We start from the raw sequence: 17,536 nt of genomic DNA, 5'->3' as shown, positions 1-17,536 counted from the left end.
TGTGTTTAATTTTGCATTTTTTTTTCCCCTTGGGATAAGCATGACCTTTCTGTTTCTTTTTTTTTTTTTTCCTGCCGTTCCACCTGCCGAGCCCTCAGCGTCCCTTCCCCTCCGCTCCTGCCCTCCACTGCGATTTGGTCAGCCAGGGAGAGCAGTTTCCCATCAGTTTTGTGCATGCAGGTTCCTGCAGCGATGGCAACTTGTCAGGTACCGCTGCCTGTTTCTTCCGTTGTTGCTTGTTTGGAGGAAATGGCCAGCGGTACCTTATGAGATTTGCCATTGATGGTATGTGGGTTTTAGCAACATGTGTAACAAGTGCTGGTTTTAATTTGCCTTTTTTTTCTGCCTTGCAATACCTCTTTCTTCCTTTATATTAACCGAACCATCTTTTCTTCAGTTTTCTTTGTAGTAAGAGCTGACTCCATATTTATGTTGTAACCTTATCTAGAGCAAAAAATCTTGGCTTGCTGCAAGTGGTTGTGACTAAGTAAGAATCAAGTTTGTTTGAATATGTTTAGTAGTACTTGAAATTCAGTTGTATTTAAAAAAAACCAATTATAGTCCATCCCATAAATTGCAGAAAATAGTAAAATCTTTACTTGAAAATAAACAAGTGTGTGTATAATGAAAGCTGATAAAGTGGCAGTGCCAGACGCCAAAGTGTAATTAAAACGAGAAGTAAAATCCTACTTAGCAGTTCTACTTTAAAAGGGTCATTAATTTTTTTTCTTTAGCATTTTTCCTCTAATCTTTGCTGACAATATGTTAAGTATGTAATGTTGAAATATTACAGGAAGAATTTACATCTAATAGGTGTTACAGAATGGTGTGTTAATGACATTTGTGGTATAAATACTCCTTGGGCAGTCCAGATGAGAGCTGAGTGTTCACAGCAGGGCTGAATCTCTAAATAATTTCTGTATTTACCTCACAGATGCATCGACATAAGTTCTCTGAGATTTGCACGCTGTGAGGACAACTGAGGAGTAATGTGGTTAAATTGCAAGCTAAATTTGCCATTATTAATTAATCTAATCTTCAATTAGAGTATGGAGCCACCCTTACTTTCTTTTCTTTTTTCTGGCTGCTCTGTTTTGTCTGCTTTGCATGAAACATCTTATTTCCAAGTCTGTTACCCCAAACATGTTTTGTCATATCACAAAACAGATGGGAATGTACTTTAAATGAAAAATAATTTCTAACAATGAACAGGACGCACACCTAAGCTTTCATACTCTGAATTTATCCAGTGTGTTTATTTACAAGTCAATCTGCATTTGACTTAAAAAGAATGATGTTATTAATTTATTATGAGGTGGTTTGATGCAGTTTGCAGTGTAACACGTGCTTGTGACTTGCTCAGATTATCTGGCTTTGTAGCTCCTACTAAAATTAAAGTCGAAAGGGGCACATGTCATTTCCATAAAAATGAATGTGATTGTTCAGATTATAAAAACTACAGCTGTCTCAGCTGATGCCTTTGTCATACAAATTAAGTATATTTTAACCTGGTAAATTGGAACAAGATATAATTTGGCCTTTTAATTGGTTGGCATTCTTTTTTTTTTTTTAGTATCAGCATAACCTCACCCTTTCCAGTCTCCTGTATAAAGTTTTCACTTAGAGCTGGTGAAGTAGTAAAGTCAGACTTCAATTTGCTGCTTCTTAGTGAGATTTGCAGACTTTATTCTTATGTCCTACATAGTAACGTTGGAGGGAAATGACAAGGTGAACGCAACGAGTTGCTTCTTTAATCTTGTTCCTGTCAGTCATTCGTAGGGACCTCAGCCTGTCTCTGGTCTCTTCTTACGTAGTAGCGTCTGATATAAATGTCACTGCTTTCCTGTGGCACAAAACTGATTGAGGATGACTGGTTCTTTCCTGGCTGCTCTGATCCAGCCATGGTCTCAGGGCAACAGGAGCTGGAGGAGGAACTGGCGGCAGCTCCAGGGATGGGCCGGCTGCAGCGGGACAGGAGGAAAGGCAACCAGCCCAGCAGGAAGCTTCAGGTGGGTTAAAACATATAACACCTTATCCTCACTTGTATGTTAATAAAAATACCAAAATTACTATTAATGTGCTACTTTGCGGTTAAATATATTAAGGCCTTAAGAACTTAGATTAGTTACGTAACTGAAAACTTTGGAAAATGTAATGATTGCCCATGTAGCTGGAAGATGAGAAATTCCAACGGCATCACACCTCTTTATGCCTTGAGTAGTGAGTCTACTTAATTTTACATTGAAAAATAATGAGTTTCCCTCTGGGGTAATTCACGTGCTGGAAGCTACCTGCGTGCTTAATATGTTAAGGCCATTTTTGGCTTAGATACCATCTTTGCAAGTCTCTTTGGTGGAGCTTTAATGAATAATTAGTAAGTGGTGTCAGTTCATTCAGGTGTGTTTCTAGGTAGCTGGGGCTGTAACTTGAAGGAATAAGTGATCATCTTTTGTAAGAAGAATTAGGGTGTCATCGTCACATTAAAATATCATTGAAAGAATGATTTTATGTTAACTATGATACTGTACCCTGAGATTCAGGGGACCCTACTAAGTGTAGAAATCAGGGGACTGATCTAGGTATCCAAACATAGTTGCTGAGTTTAGGACTTCTAATTGAGACTATGCTTTTAAAAACAGAATATGTATTTTACCTTTGCTTCCTTTCTTCTTTTAATTAAGCTTCATTCTCATGTTTTGATTGTAGGAAGAATACAGCTTTGACAGAAAAGAATGCTTCCAAGAATTGAACGTCACCTTGGATAACACTGATCCCACTGAAGGAGAAAACATGGGAGGTTGGTGGCCAGAGTACACTTCACCTAACGCAGGTGTGATAGCGACTAGACAGTTTATTAAAGCATGCACAGCATCTGTAGTTTGCGTCTATTTTTGTTTTCAAATTCAACTAACAACCCATTTGTGGTATATCCTAATCTTCGTTGAATTTTTTTTGGCTTGCATTTTCTTCCTTTTCATTTTAAAGCATGTGCGTGCTGGATGAACTGCCTAGTTTTGGTTCAGAAGCAGAATATAAATATGGCTAAACACTGTAATTGTTTGAGCTTTGGTGCCCATGAAACATCCTATGTGGCAAGATCATGTGTTTTTTTAAGTTATAAGTCTTGTTCCTGTGAATGCGTGTTCAATCTATATAATTGTTATGTTGCAAACGAGAATTGCATTCCATCATTGTATATTTTTAATTTAAAAATAATTTTTTTTCCATACAAATGTTTTATATTTGTGGTAAAGACTGCAAATATATCTTCTTGTTAAAATGGAATGAACTCACTTGCAAATTTTCATATAGACTAGTTTACTTGGTTTATTAATAAGTGCTTAAGATCTGATCCTGCAAGTACATAATTAGTTTGTGATTAAAGTAACACCAGCGACAATATTGTTTAGAATATTTCCGCCAGGTTCTCTGAGTTCTTGAGCCCTTTATTTTGTTTTTTTTAGCGTTAAGGGTACTTTTGGTGTCTAATTTTTGGAAATGCAGGGCCTCAGGCATTACCACTGGAAATGGTCGAGATCCGATTCTGCCCAACACTGCTGGGAATCATGAATAAAAAGCTGAAAGCATTTCTAAACCTCAGGAATTTTAGTATGCCTTTCTTGAAATAATTTTTCTTCTTTGACCTAAGTAGGTTTGCGGAGTGTGGTTGAAGAGTTGGAATTGGAAAGAAATCAGCTGCAGGAACAAATTCTTTTTCTAGAAGAGCGTTGTCAGGATTTGGAAGATCGATTGCAGCTCCAAGGTAGAATGGAGGCTCTGCAGGTGAGCTTTTGGAGTTGCGTGGAGAGTCATTTTATTCTCTGCTTATCTTCTTATGATCATAGCCTACAATGAGACAAAAACATCAATTTGCAGCTAGCAAAAATGTCTAAAGCCTGGTTTATACCTCGTAATTATGTTGGCAGAGAGTGTGCACATACTATATTATGCTCTGAAGTTGAAGCAAAAGTCGTCTCGCAGAGAAACTTGTTTGGAAGTAAGTTTCGTTATTTGTTTTAGAAACATAGTAAACATAGTAAAAGGCAACATGTTTTGTTGCCTTTTTGCCCCCTTTGTTAGGGGACTTTGTCATAAGGTCCAGAATTAGATTTTGTTAATACTGGCATAAGTCTCGCTCTTTTTGCATCACTCAGATTTCTTTTATATAAATGTGTGTGTATGTGTATGAGGTTTTTTTAATATATATGCAGACACATCTATAGAAAAGAAACTCTGTAAATATATAAAAATAATATTTTTATATATATATGTACACAATCTAACCCATGTGTATTAATTTGATGTAAAATTATTCAATGAAGGTACCAAAAGGAACAGTAAAGTAAATATTTATCAGAAAAGTTATTTCTAATATTGTCTGACTGACAAGTCACTATGGTTGATAATTAGTAAACCTTCTTTTCACTAAATGATGTGATTGATCTCTTACTCAAACTCCTTCGGGCTTGGTGCATTCTTGATAGTTCTTCTTCTGTTCAGTTGCACATATAGGAAAAAGAATTAATGATTTTAAGATGAAAGATACCTTATGTTAATCATTACTTGAGAATCTTATAACAAAGCCTTTCAATGCAGGTAACGTTTGGTGTAGATGAAGAAGGGCAGCTATTGAGGGCGGTGCAGGTGTGTTCTGCCTCCTCCAAAATACTAGCGTATTGTCATTAGAGGTGACAAGTTTGCCCCGTTTGTCCTGTTTGCTGTTGATTCTGGATTTGTGTTCTGCTTTTGGTTGCTGCTTTCAGGTTTTTTTGGTGGTTTTATTTTTGAATTGGTGCAGTGGATCTGGCTAGAGTAGGTTTGTACTGTGTTAACAAAACAAAAGCTGTGTGAATGAAGCTTGCTTCCCTTCTCTTTTTTTCACAATCCCCCATATGCAGGTGTTTGCATTCCCTCAACCTGAAAAAAATAAGAAAAAAAACCCAAAATTGCAAGTTTGATACTGTCTTCCAACCAATGAGGAAAGTATTTTTTCAAAGCAGTAGCTTCCCCTGTTAAGACAAGTAAGCTGCCTTAACACAGTGCGTGTGTGTGGCGTTTTGGGTGTACAGGAGATGTTTCTGAAAGGTGGGTTGCATCTATTTGAACTAATATCGCATCTGACCTTGTGGTATCAGTGTTATATTTTGCACTGGTATCGGCTGAAGTGCTAGAATAACGGTCTTTACTACAGCGCAGGATGTGGGTCTCCTGAAGGATCAGGTTTCCATGACTCCAGTTGTCTTGCGTTACTCTGGTTGTTTGCAGGTGATAATCCTCTTCTTTATTATTTTGTTGCAGAGTGAAAATGAACGTTTGCAAACTCAGCTCACCCAGTTACGCAACCAACAAATGCGAGATGCAGAAAAGCATCAAATTCTGATCTCCAGCTTGAATGAGCAGCTTAAAGGGTAAAATACGTGTTCTCTACAGCTCCATACAGGATTAGCTTTTTTTGCTTTAAGTTTAAACTTCTAATGAGAAGTATAATATCTTAAAACACTTGAAAAAGTGTTATTGATTCCTGCTTCTGTTTGCAGCAATTTTATTTCTGTACTTGCAAATTTAAATGGAAAGTGCAAACATGATCGTTCCTTTAGGACCATAGTTTGGGGCTAATAAGTCTATGAAACTTAAAGCAAGCTTTTTTTTCAAAATATCTAAATACATGTTTTCTTCTTAGATTAAGTGACAGAAATAGCTTCCTTGAAACTTCACTTGGAGAAAAAGAGCAAAAACTGTTGAGCACGACGGACAAACTAGAACAAATTGAAACTTTGAGGAAACAGCTTCAAGAAAAGGATCTTCTGAACAAAGAGCTTGGTGAAAAGTTTGTGCATACGGAGCAAAAAGTGAGTTACAGTTATTGTTCAATAGTATTTAATTTATTAGAACTGATGACCATTTGCCGTAACTTTGTATATCAGCAGTAATATTGCCATTTTTCCCTATCTGAAGATTTTTGCTCTGTTTCTTTACTGTTTTCTTCACTTTGTGTAATAGCTTTGCTTTAAGTTCGATGTAAGGATTTCTTAGACCCAACACAGAGCTTTACATGCACGTGTTTATGTTGTATTTGGGTGATAAGTTATCCTCATTTATTAATTTCAAAGTATAAATTCCACTGTTATATAAATTCAATCTTGCAACTCTAACATCACGATTTCAATGTAATTCTATGTATTTCTGTCGCATTGACTTTTATTCTTAATGCAAAGCTGAATGAAGCCTTAAAGAAATGCAGCGTCTATGAAGTGGAGAACACTGAGCAGAAAACCATCATCAGCGATCTGACGGAAAAAGTCTCTACACTGAAGGAAAAGGTAACTCATTCAAATAAAGTGAGAGAAGAAATTCGATGTTCTTTTGACATGGTCCTTTTAAACTTCAGCAAAATGCCAGCATTAGCTGCTAAAAACTTTATGCACTAAACTGTCAGTATACTAAAACAATCTAAAGAATAACGTGGCTATCGTGTGACTGTACAGTTGGGTACAGATAGATACTCCTTCTACGGGTGAGTGTAACTTCTATTTTCCCTTGAATTCCCTTGAATTATTGTAACATTGTTTTCTTGATGTTTAGACTTTGAAACAAGACGGTGTGGTGGAGTCGATGCAGCTGGATCTGGACCAGACAAATGAAGAGCTTGACAAATTGAATACAAGCCATTTAGAGGAAAGATCCCAACTTATTCAAGATCTCCAGAGATGTGAAAGGGAAATTGATAATCTTAAGGAAGCGCTGGCAGAAAAAGACAGGGAGATGTCGGTCCTGACCTTGAGTATGACAGAATATTCTGAACAGGTTCTCGTCCTGAAGCATCACGTGCAATGCAAAGAGGAAGAAATACGAGGGATGGAAGAGGCTTTATCAAAGGCTGAAAGAGAAACTCATTTACTGAAAGAAGTACAAACAGCTGATGTAAGAGATGCAAGTGTGAAAATATCTCTGCTTTCTGAGGAGAGTAATGCAATGAGACTAGAACTAGAAAGAGTTAGAGCTGAGAATGAAGCTAAAACCAAAGAAAATGAGGAATTACTAAGACAAAGCAGTGAGAACAGCATTACAATTAAGGATCTCCGTTCTGAAATCAAGGCCAACAGTGTCGCATATCATAACAAACTCGCGGAGTGTGAATCACAAATTACTTTGCTGAAAGAGCAAATTAGTAAATCATCTGAAAAGCTACAAGAAACGGAGGACAAACAAAGAAAAGAAACTGAATATTTGAAATCTCAGCTTGAGGAAAACAATACTCTGAAGGAAAAATGGAACAGTTTGCTTAAAGAGAAAGAGAGTAAAGCACAGACACTTGAAAATGAGTTAAAAACAATTAAAGATTCACACAACAAACTGGTTTTGGAAAACGCTAAAAAAGATGAAGAGTTGGTTGAGTTATCTAGGAAGCTTATAGAGCATACTGAACATCAGGAAACAATTAAGAAAGAATTACAAGAGAAACAAGAGTTTATTATCTCATTAGAGCAGAAGCTGGGGGTTTTAGAGCAGCAAAATGAAGAGACTAAACTTAAATTAACTGACGATCTGAAAGCCAAAGAGACGTGTTGCAAAGAACTTAATAACCAATTAAATGAAATACATAAACAAATTAACAAGATGGAAATAGAGACGCGGGAGAAAGCTTCAGCTAATAAGCAATTGCAGGCAGATCTTGAAGGGAAAGAAGAGAAATTGGCAGAGCAAATAAAAGCAAATGAATATCTGAAAAAAAGTATAGATATGGTGGAAAAAGAGAAGGAACAGCTAATCAGTGAAAATGAGAATTTGTCCAAACTCCTGGATGCAAAAGAATGTGAATTGTTAAAGGAAATCCAGGCTGTCACAGAAATAGAGAAAAAGTTATCTGTTAGCACTGCTGAGTACGAAAAGACTCTTTCAGTACTAAATTGTGATAAAAACACTCTAGCAAAAGAGATTGAACAACTTTCAGTACTTGCCAAGCAAAAAGAAAATTCAGTTGCAGAACAGCTGCAGGAGAAAACAAAGGAATGTAATGTGCTGGCTGGTGAGTTGTGTGAAAGCAAGGAACAGACACAACAGTTGCGTGAACAAATGCAATCACTTCTGATTCAGCTGAAGGATACTAGAGACAAAGACATAAAGAAAGAAGAAATGTTAAATAATAAGTTATCTGAATGCAGTACCCTAATCCAAGAGCTCAGCCGTAGTAAGGAAGAGAATTCACTACTGCAGGAACAAATTCAAAGCGTAACTTTGAATTTTGAAGCTGCAAACAGGTCTCTAGAAGAGAAAGTCCTTCAAAATGATTCATTACATAGGGAAATGGAAGAGAGTAAATTTCGTATTGTCGAGTTGCAGGATGGAATTAAAAATCTCGAAGATGAAAAAACAAAGTTGTCTCAGTTGCTAGAGGAAAGAGACCTGACTGTACGAAGTCAGGGTTCAGAACTTGAGAAGTTTCATAGGCAAGCTTTGGAAAAAATGGAGGAAAGTACAGCGTTAAATAATCAGCTACAGCTCTTAAGCAAAGAAGTGGATGTGCTTAAGCATGTAAGGGAGGACTTGTCAAGTTTATTGAGCAAAAAGTCACAGGAATGTGAAGTTCTTCAGTCACAGCTGGTACAGCAACAGTCTGAAATTACTTCAGCAAGGCAACAAGCACATACAGCAGCTCTGGAAAATGAAAAATTGAAAGCAGACATTGAAACAGTTAATGTTACCGTAATGAAAAAGTCAGACGAAGTAGCTGCTTTAACCTCACACTTGTCCCAACAGAGTCATAATATTTTAGCTCTGAAGGACCAAATTGATGGCCTGTTGATTGAAAAAGAAAACTTAGAAACTGCCTTAGAAGAAAAAGAAGTTCTCCTTTCTGAGAAGGAGGCTTTGATTCAGCAAATGAAAGACAGTAAAATGGCAGGAGAAGGGCAATATATGCAAATAATTTCAGATCTGCAAAACCAAATACAAGCCCTAGGTTTTGAAACTAGCCAGCTTAGAAATGCAATGCAGGAAAAAGAAAATGAATTTAAGAGGCAAACCCAAGAATTAAAGTTATTAAAAGATAAATCTGAAGAGTCTGATGTGCTGAGGGTTCAACTGTCTGAGAATATGGAGGTTATTTCTGACCTTCAATATCAGCTTAGAAATGTGACAGAAAAATCATCCCAGTTGAATGATGCAATTATACAGAAGGATGAATCTTTAAAGCAAAAGTTAGATGAATACATCAGTTTAAAAGCACAGCTTTCTGAGGTACAGGAATCTTCTGTTTTGCAGGAGAAACAGTTAGAGCTTTTAGCCTCTGAAGCAGAACAATTAAAAGCGCTTGTTTCAGAAAAAGAATTAACCATCAAAAATATCTCATTGTTTAGTGAGAATTTAGAGACACAACTTCAAGAGAAAGAGAATGAATGTGAGGTCGTAAAGAAACAGGTGGTAGAGTTGGAGGAAGTGAACATGAATTTACAAAAAGAAATACAACATCAGAAGAATGTAATAATTGAGATGGAGCAGTCCTTATCAGAAAAGGAATCCTCTCTTATGGAAAATAAAAGTCTCCTCGGTACTCTGAAGGAGAATGCAAGGAAAGATGAAGAGAAAACAAATTTAATCTCTGAGCTCCAAAGTCAGGTAGATGAACTAACACAAGAACTACAGAAATCTAAAGAACAGGTCCACGAGAAAGAAAATGCCCTTTTATCTCTTCAGGAGAAAACTGAAGCACAGGATGAGCTAAGAACTGAGCTGAATGCGGCTCTTGGGAAAAAGGAAGAAGTTATTGCTGGCCTGCTTAATTCTTTAAAGGAGAAAGAAACCAGTATGCAGTTGGCAGATTGCGACGTTAGCGTTCTTTCTAGTGAGATTGAGGGTCTCAGAGAAAAATTAGAGAAAAGTGACGCAGCCGTGAAAAACCTTACTAAGGAATTGCAGAAGAAGAATGAGAAGCTCGATATTAATCAGAAGCAGATTGATTCTTTGACTTTGGAACTTGACTCTCTGAAAAATGAACACCAAAAAGCACTGGACCAAATAAGTACGTGGGAAGAACAATTGCAGCAGAAAGAATTGGCTGTAGAGTCTCTGCGTGTGAAATGCATTGAACAGGCGGATAACATAGCATGTTTGAAGTTAGAGCTGGACAATGTAAATTCCAAATCATCTCAAGACTGCCATGATAATGCACTTTTAATAAGTAGTCTGCAGAGCCAGGTAGAGTCTTTAGAGGAAGAAAAAAATCTGTTACAGGAAGATACTGATAAACTGAAGGCTGAAAACACAGAACTTACTGCATCTCAAAATCATTTGCAAAGGAAAGTGGAAGAGCTCCGAGAAATCAATGAAAAACTAGAAACCAGTGAGAAGTTTTCAAGGATGCAGATAGATGCTGTTCAACTGCAGATGAAGACTGAAAAAGAGAAGTTACAGATGCAGGTTAGTGTGAAGGGTGAAGAACTTTCTGAATTAGAACTTAAATTTGAAACTCTAGAAAAAAGTCTACTTGATTCAGAAAACAAATGGGTGGCAGAACTTGATAGGGCAACGTTACAAAATAATAATCTTACTGAGCAATTGGGCAGTTTAGAAAGTGAAATGAGGTCAAAGGACAGCAAAATCCAGTCTTTGCAGCAAGAGCTGGATCTTATAAACCAGAAATTAACTCAAAGCTTATCTCCACTACTTAGTAGTAGGCTTTTATGTAAAGAAAAGGAGGCGCGGACTTCAGATTCTGAACTGCAGCTAACTGATAGTAAAATTCAGTTGGAAACATTCTCTGCTCTGATAACTGCTATTTTGAGCAAAGAGACAGAAGGAGAACAATTGCAACTGATGCTTTTAGAAAAACAGAAAGAAATAGACATCCTGAAAGATGAATTAAAAAGTATGCAGTCACTTGAGAGGCAGAAGGAATTGCTGCAGAATGATATGGAAAAGATGGAGGGCAAATACAAATCTGAAATTGAATGTCTGTCAAAAGAAATGGTCACAGTCAAGGAAACATTATGTAAACAACAGTCAGTCTTGCAAGAGAGGGAAGAGTCTTTTGCAGAAGTAAATAAGCAGGTTGAATTTCTTCAAGAAAAGATAGCTAAATCAGAAGAAATAGTAAGAACTAGTCAAGAAAAACTGCACATTGAAGGTAAAAAAGTAGCAAGTCTCCTTGAAGAAATAGGAGAAAAAGATCAACTCGTCAAAAACTTAACTTCCCAGGTAAATCAGCAGAAGGATTTAATTTCTAGTCTAAGCCAGCAAGTGAAAGAAAAGGACTGTTCTGTTACCCAGATCATGGAATCATTGTCTAATGAAATGCTGAATTTTTCTGAAGAGAGAAATAGATTAAATAGCAAACTGCAAGACCTTGAAGCTGTTCATAATAGTTCTGTAGGAGAGCTAAACCGAGTGTTGCAGGAACTTGAGGATTGTAAGAAAGAACTGGAACACGGTCAGGTTACGTTAAGCAGTAGAGAAGCTGTGTTTAAAGATTTAATGAACGAAAAAGAAGAGATGCAGCTTAATCTTGAGAAAATGGGCAAGGAAAAAGAGAACCTGAAAAAGAAACTTCAAGCAGCATTGATAGTAAGAAGAGATCTAATGCAAAAAGTTGGGAAACTAGAAAAGAGTGGACAGGAAGAAATAGAAAAAGAGCAAAAAAAAGCAGAGGAGTTGTTGAAAAAAGTTAATGAGTTAACAGACAAGCTGAAACTAGTTGAAGTACAAAATAAAGATTTTGAGTCTCATCTTGGAACTTTGAAGCAACAAATTTTAGAAAAAGATGCCAAAATAAGTGATTTGACTGAGATTTTGTCTTCAAAAGCCTCTTACGTAGAGGAACTTAAGGACAACATTGCAAAACTAAATGATGTCATTGCTGAAAAACAAAATATATGTGAGCAGAACCTAAAATCTTTAGAGGAGAAAGACCGCATGCTTGCTCATATGCAATCTGTGCTTGATGAAAAAGCAAGTGCATATGAAGAGGAATGTTCTCAGACGCTCTTAGCTGTTGAGAAGGCAAAGTCTGAAGTTAAGAAGGAAGAATTTTTGAAAAATTCGAGTTCAGAGGATCCTGGTTTAGGTGCTGGGGAAAGGCAGAAGTGTACAGACCCCAACAATGATGTTAATGTCATGAATCAATTAAAAAAGGAAAAGGAAGCCTTACAGAGGGAGCTTTTGGTCAGAGAAGAAGATATGAAACAAATTCAGAAAGAAAGGGAAGAGCACACTAAACTTGCAGCAGATTTTCATGAACAAAAAAACCACCTCGAGCAACTCAAACAAGAATATAAAGCACTCTGGGAAGTTCTTCAAACAAAATGTAAAGACGTTGACCGTAATCAGTTAGAAGAGTATCCTCTAGGGAAAGAACTGGCTTCACCTGCAGCACTGCTGGGAGAAGAAGCAACTGACCTAAGGAGTTTGGAATCGGACAAACCAAGAAGCGAGGTTCAGGTTGCATCCTTAAAAGAGTCGGAAAACACAACTGCTTCAGGGACGAATATAGACACCGAGCTGAAAGAACTAAGAAGTAATTATGCGAAACTTCAGGAGGAAACAGAAATGTTAAAGAAAGAGTTGAGAAAAATATCGGTTGAATTTGGTGATGAAAGAGAAGAAACGGTCAACGTAAACTCTTTGAGACAGCAAGAGCAACGTAAGGGCAGCTTCTTGGAGGACATAAAGCAGATACAGAAAAAGCTGAAAGCTTATGAGGCTGAAGCGATAGATGTTAAGACAGCGCTTGAACGTGTGAATAATGAGAAAGAAGCGCTTATTAAAAAAAGTGAAGAGGATTACAGGATGAGCCAGGAGAAACTGCAGAGATCGAGAATTGAAGCTGAGAAGGAGGTTGCAGAAAAGGACGAGGAAATAGAAGCATTGCATTGTTCACTCATGCATTTCAAAGATAAACTTGATCTGGAAAAGGAAGTATTAAATGAAGCTATAAAGAAGGGACAAGAAGAAGCCTCCCATTACAAAACAGCGTTTGAAGAAATGAAGGGTGAAAAAGAGAAACTTGTCAGTTGTTTAGAAAAGTCCAGTTTGGAACTTATTGATACGAAAAAGGAGGTAAAACATTTCAGTGAAGAAAATCAAAAACTTCTGGCAGAGCTACATATGCTACGTGAGAAGGCTGAGATGAGTAAACCTGTAGTGTCATGCAAAGAGTTTAAGGAAGAAAATGATACTGGCAAAGATTACTCTGGGAAAACTAAACTGAGAGAAGCAACAGAATGTCAGATCCAGAAACAAATGCAAATGATTGAAGAACCACTGGCAAAAACTGCAAATGGAAATGATTCTAAACCACAAGAGCAAAGAACTACAGCAGAAGACAAGTCCAAAGAGCGCCTTCAAAGAAAATTACAGGCGGCTTTAATATCGCGTAAAGAAGCCCTGAAAGAAAATAAATGTCTAAAAGACCAGATTGATCAGCTGATGTTAGAAAGAGAAGAACTGGTGAACAAGACAGGTATGCTTGAACACTTGTTAGAGCTTGGTAGAGAAAAACAAAGTTCCAGTAGTGTTTCTCTGTTGTCTGAAGAGGAGAGCCTTGTTTCTGAAAATGCCAGACTGTTGACTGAAAATGAAAACCTGACCGCGGCATGTGAAAGTCTTAAATCCACCATGGAGACTATAGTACAGGAAAAAGAGGCCTTTTCTTTCCAACTAAATACCTTAAAAGATTCTCAGACAGTTGAATTAACAGGATGGAAGGCTAAACATAGTGAATTAAAGCAGGAGTATGAATCACTTCTTCAGGCTTATGAGAATATCAGTAGTAAAATAGCAGATATGAGGCAAGTTATTGATCTCACTAGAAAAGAGAAGCAAGAGGCTGTTCAAAGACTCAGGGAAGGAGAATCTGAGAAGGAGGCTCTTGAGAAGCATTTACAAAAAGTTATTGACAAAAATGAGGTTATTAAGAATCAACTGAAGCAACTCAGCGAATCCAAGAAAATGGAAGTTGATGAATTACAACGTAAAGCAGAAAGGCAGATATGTGAGCAAGAGGCAAGGATGCAAGAACACCAGGATCGTCTTCATGACCTCACTGAACAGAATCATCAGCTAATGGAGGAAAATGAGCAGCTGAAACAAACTTCTGAAAATTTAAAGCAGGCTTTAGAGAAAATTCAGAATGAAAATGATATCCTTCATAATAACATCACTGTAACTAAAGCAGCTTTGGGAGAGCTCCAAGTTCAGATGGAAGTGTACCAAAATGATACACAATCTAAAATCGATGATGCGTTATATGAGAAGGAATCATTGTTAAAGGACGTTAATACGTTAAAGGATAAACTCTCTGAAAAAGAACAAGATGTGCTTGTCCTGGAACAAGAAATTAAATTAATTTCAGAAAAAGCAAAAGAAACCGAAAAGTCTTTAGACCATAAAAATCATTGTCTAACAAAGCTGGACATGGAATGTAAAAGTCTTACACAAGAAATTATTAACCTGAATGAAAAAGTTAAGATTTTAGAGGATGATAAATGTCTGTTACAGGAAGAATTAGAAAATGTACAAGAAAGTTCTTACAAAGTAAAGAATGAGAGAGAATTTCTTGAGACAGAATTGCTTAATCATGTGAAAAAGATTGATCATCTTACTGATAGGATGAAATCAGCACAGGTACAGAATAACCTGCTGTTACACCAACTGGAAGAATTAAAGGCAGAAAAATGTAATGTGATTAGAGAAAAAGAAGAACAGCAGTTGCACCTTGTAAAAGTGTTTGAGGAAAAGGTGAAAAGTGCTCAGAGGGATAATAATGGAAGTAAAAACAAAACGAAAGAATTGCAAGAACTCTTAAAGGAGAAACAGCAGGAGATCAACCATTTGCAGAAGGATTCTATTAAGTTCCAGGAGCTGATCCTGGATTTGGAACGATCTGTGAAACTGTCACAGTCAAAAAGTGAAAAATTTGAAAAGGACTTAAGTAATACATCAGAAAAGCTTGCAAAGTCAAATGAAGAAATATATAATCTCAAGGGACAGCTTTCTTCTCAAATGAACTTGTTGGATCAGTTAAAGGATGAAGTGGACAGGCTTACAGATGAGAATCTAAAGTGGAGAAAAGAACTTAAGAAGAAAGAAGACAAACTACAAATTCAAAAGAGAGAATATGAGAGAGAATTGGAATTTAATCTTCAGCAATTAAAGTCAGTTCACAAAAGAGAACTTTTGAACCTAGAGGAAAAACACGGTGCCCTTCAGAGAGAAAAAGAGAGGGCAATTAGTGAGATCCATGGTTTGCAAGAGGAAGCTGGAATTAAGGACTCTCAAACCAAAAAACTTCAGGCAGATTTGAATGCAGCTTTGGCACGATTAGCTGCTTTTACAAAGTGTATGTCCTCTCTTCAGGATGACCGGGACAGAGTCATCACTGAAATGAAAACCTGGGAAGTGCAGTTCAAAGAGGCCATCCAAAATAAAGAGAAACAGATAGAAGACAGTAATAAAATAATAATGTCTTTACAGGATGAATTGAAAGGCAAAATGACTCAGATTCAAGAGCTGAATATCAAATATTCTGTGGTGGAGGAAACAAAGGATGAGCTGTACTTGAGGCAAAAATCTGTCGACGCACAATGCTATGAAGAGCTCTGCAGAATAAAGGAAGAAAATACATTTTTTCTAAACAGGCAGCGAGAATTGGAGAGTCTTCTTCAGTCCAAAGAGGAAGCTTTGCAAACACTCCTGAAAGAAAATTATTCTCTTAATCGTCTCATAGAGAATAGTAAAAGTGCAGGAAGAGAGATAAAAGCTCTGGAAACTAATTTTACGAGACAGGAACAAGAACTGCAAGAGCTTGTAGTTGAGAAAGAAAAAATGAATGCTGAATTGCAAAAGCAGATTACCGTTTCTGAGCAAATGAAGATCATGCTAAATAATAAAGACAAAGAAATTTCCTTACTAATTTCTTCCAAAGGTGATGAAATTTCTGACTATCTGATTCAGGTACAAACTCAACATAGGAAACAAATCGAAGAGTATGAACTTCAGTTAAGGTCTTTGCAGATAGAGAGACAACAATCTGAGGAGTCATGTCAGAGGATGGAAAATGAATTGAGGAATCTCCAGATGAAAGCGGACAAAGCAGGTCAAGATAAGGCTGCAGTTGCCAGTGAAATAGATGCCTTTAAAAAATCCATGTCGTCTCTTCAGAACGATCGGGATGATCTTTTGTCGAAATACAAACAACTGGAACATCTTCACCAAGATGTCTTAAATCAGCGGGACAGTCTTATAGTTAGCAATGCAAGTGAGAATAACGCTTTGAAACAAGAATTAAGGGTGCTTCTCAATCAGATCGACGATCTTCATTCTGAAAACGCGATGCTAAGTGCACAACTGATAAAGTATAGGGAAGATCTTAACCAGGTTTTATCTCTGAAAGACCATCAGCTGAAAGACTTGCTTAAGCAGAAATTGGATTGCATTAAAAACCTTGAACAAGAAAAATATGACCTTCAAAAAGAAATTAAAGAAATGCAACTTTCCAATCAACTGCAAAAGGCTACTGCTGAATCTTGGGAACATGAAAATAAAAAATTAGTGTCTAAAGTAAATGATTTAGAATCTTTAATTGCATCATTAAACAAAGAGAAACTTGTTTCTGAATCTGGAGAGAAACTGCTAACTAGTGATAGCATTCAGAAAATAGAACGTGTATCCAATGGACAGTTTGGAGAAAATCTTCAGAAGAAGGTTCAGGAAATCAATAAATCAAGAGGCAGAAATACTAAGGGTGCAGATGAGGAATACAGTAACGCCCTTTTGACACTTGGACGTGGAGAGGAATCTGATGCTCTTACTGAGAAGATGATATTAGAAGTTCAGACTCAAAATAGTGAGCTGAGGTCCCAAAACGAGGCCTTTGGGAAAGCGATGACTGCTCTGCAAAACGATCGAGATAGGATCATAGAGGAGTTAAAGGTTCTTCAGAGCAGATACACCTCTGAACTAGAGACTGAAAAAAAGAAAGGAGATGAACTTGAGGCTGAACTGAATGGCTTTAAATTGCATCTTCTCAGTGTGCTTAAAGAAAATTCTCTTCTGAATCGGGCTATTTTTGATGCTGCAGATAAGGTTACACTTGATGAGATTGCTGATGAAATTGGAAGTGTCTGTAGGACGTTAGTCAGCCGGGAGATGGAGATGAGCAGGCTCTCATCCGCCTGTGGGAATTATGTTGACCAGATTGACGCGTTTTCCAAGGCTATGGCCAGTCTTCAGGATGACCGAGACAAATTGCTGCAGGAGCTCAGCAATCAGAAGGTAACTTCTGAACCCAAACAGGGCGCAGCTTCGTTGCCTGTTGGTTGCCACAGCATCAATGAGATAAATTCTTTTAAAAGTAATTTGGATACGGCTCAGAACGATAGGGAAAGACTGGTAAGTTTTAATTAGCTGCGTCACTCTGTAATTATTTTTTTTTATGCGGAGAATGCTTAGAGGCATGGATTCTAAAGTTTAACTTTGTAAATTCTCTGAGTGCTAAGAAAACATGGCGTGACTCGAGAAGGCATGCTTGTGATTTGGGGAGCTT

General features: G+C 37.1%; 1 protein-coding gene across 10 annotated transcripts in view; it reads left to right on the top strand.

Annotated features, from left to right (window-relative positions):
- LOC135989945 (golgin subfamily B member 1-like) overlaps window positions 1–17,536 on the top strand; it is a 41,572-nt gene that overhangs the window by 14,698 nt on the left and 9,338 nt on the right. For 3 of the 10 annotated variants that reach the window (XM_065637075.1, XM_065637077.1, XM_065637076.1), the window contains exons 15-22: window positions 1,900–2,009; window positions 2,707–2,830; window positions 3,650–3,783; window positions 4,597–4,644; window positions 5,299–5,408; window positions 5,681–5,849; window positions 6,216–6,320; window positions 6,583–17,382. In XM_065637075.1, coding sequence (XP_065493147.1) covers window positions 1,900–2,009; window positions 2,707–2,830; window positions 3,650–3,783; window positions 4,597–4,644; window positions 5,299–5,408; window positions 5,681–5,849; window positions 6,216–6,320; window positions 6,583–17,382 — 11,600 coding nt within the window. The remainder of the gene's footprint in view (window positions 1–1,899; window positions 2,010–2,706; window positions 2,831–3,649; window positions 3,784–4,596; window positions 4,645–5,298; window positions 5,409–5,680; window positions 5,850–6,215; window positions 6,321–6,582; window positions 17,383–17,536) is intronic. The other 7 variants (XM_065637080.1, XM_065637079.1, XM_065637085.1 and 4 more) reach the window with 7 other exon arrangements.

The sequence above is a fragment of the Caloenas nicobarica genome, chromosome 5, assembly GCF_036013445.1.
Source record: "Caloenas nicobarica isolate bCalNic1 chromosome 5, bCalNic1.hap1, whole genome shotgun sequence".
Lineage (NCBI taxonomy): Eukaryota > Metazoa > Chordata > Aves > Columbiformes > Columbidae > Caloenas > Caloenas nicobarica.
The sequence above is the reverse complement of the archived record's forward strand: the minus strand, read 5'-3'. Positions and strand labels throughout refer to the sequence as shown.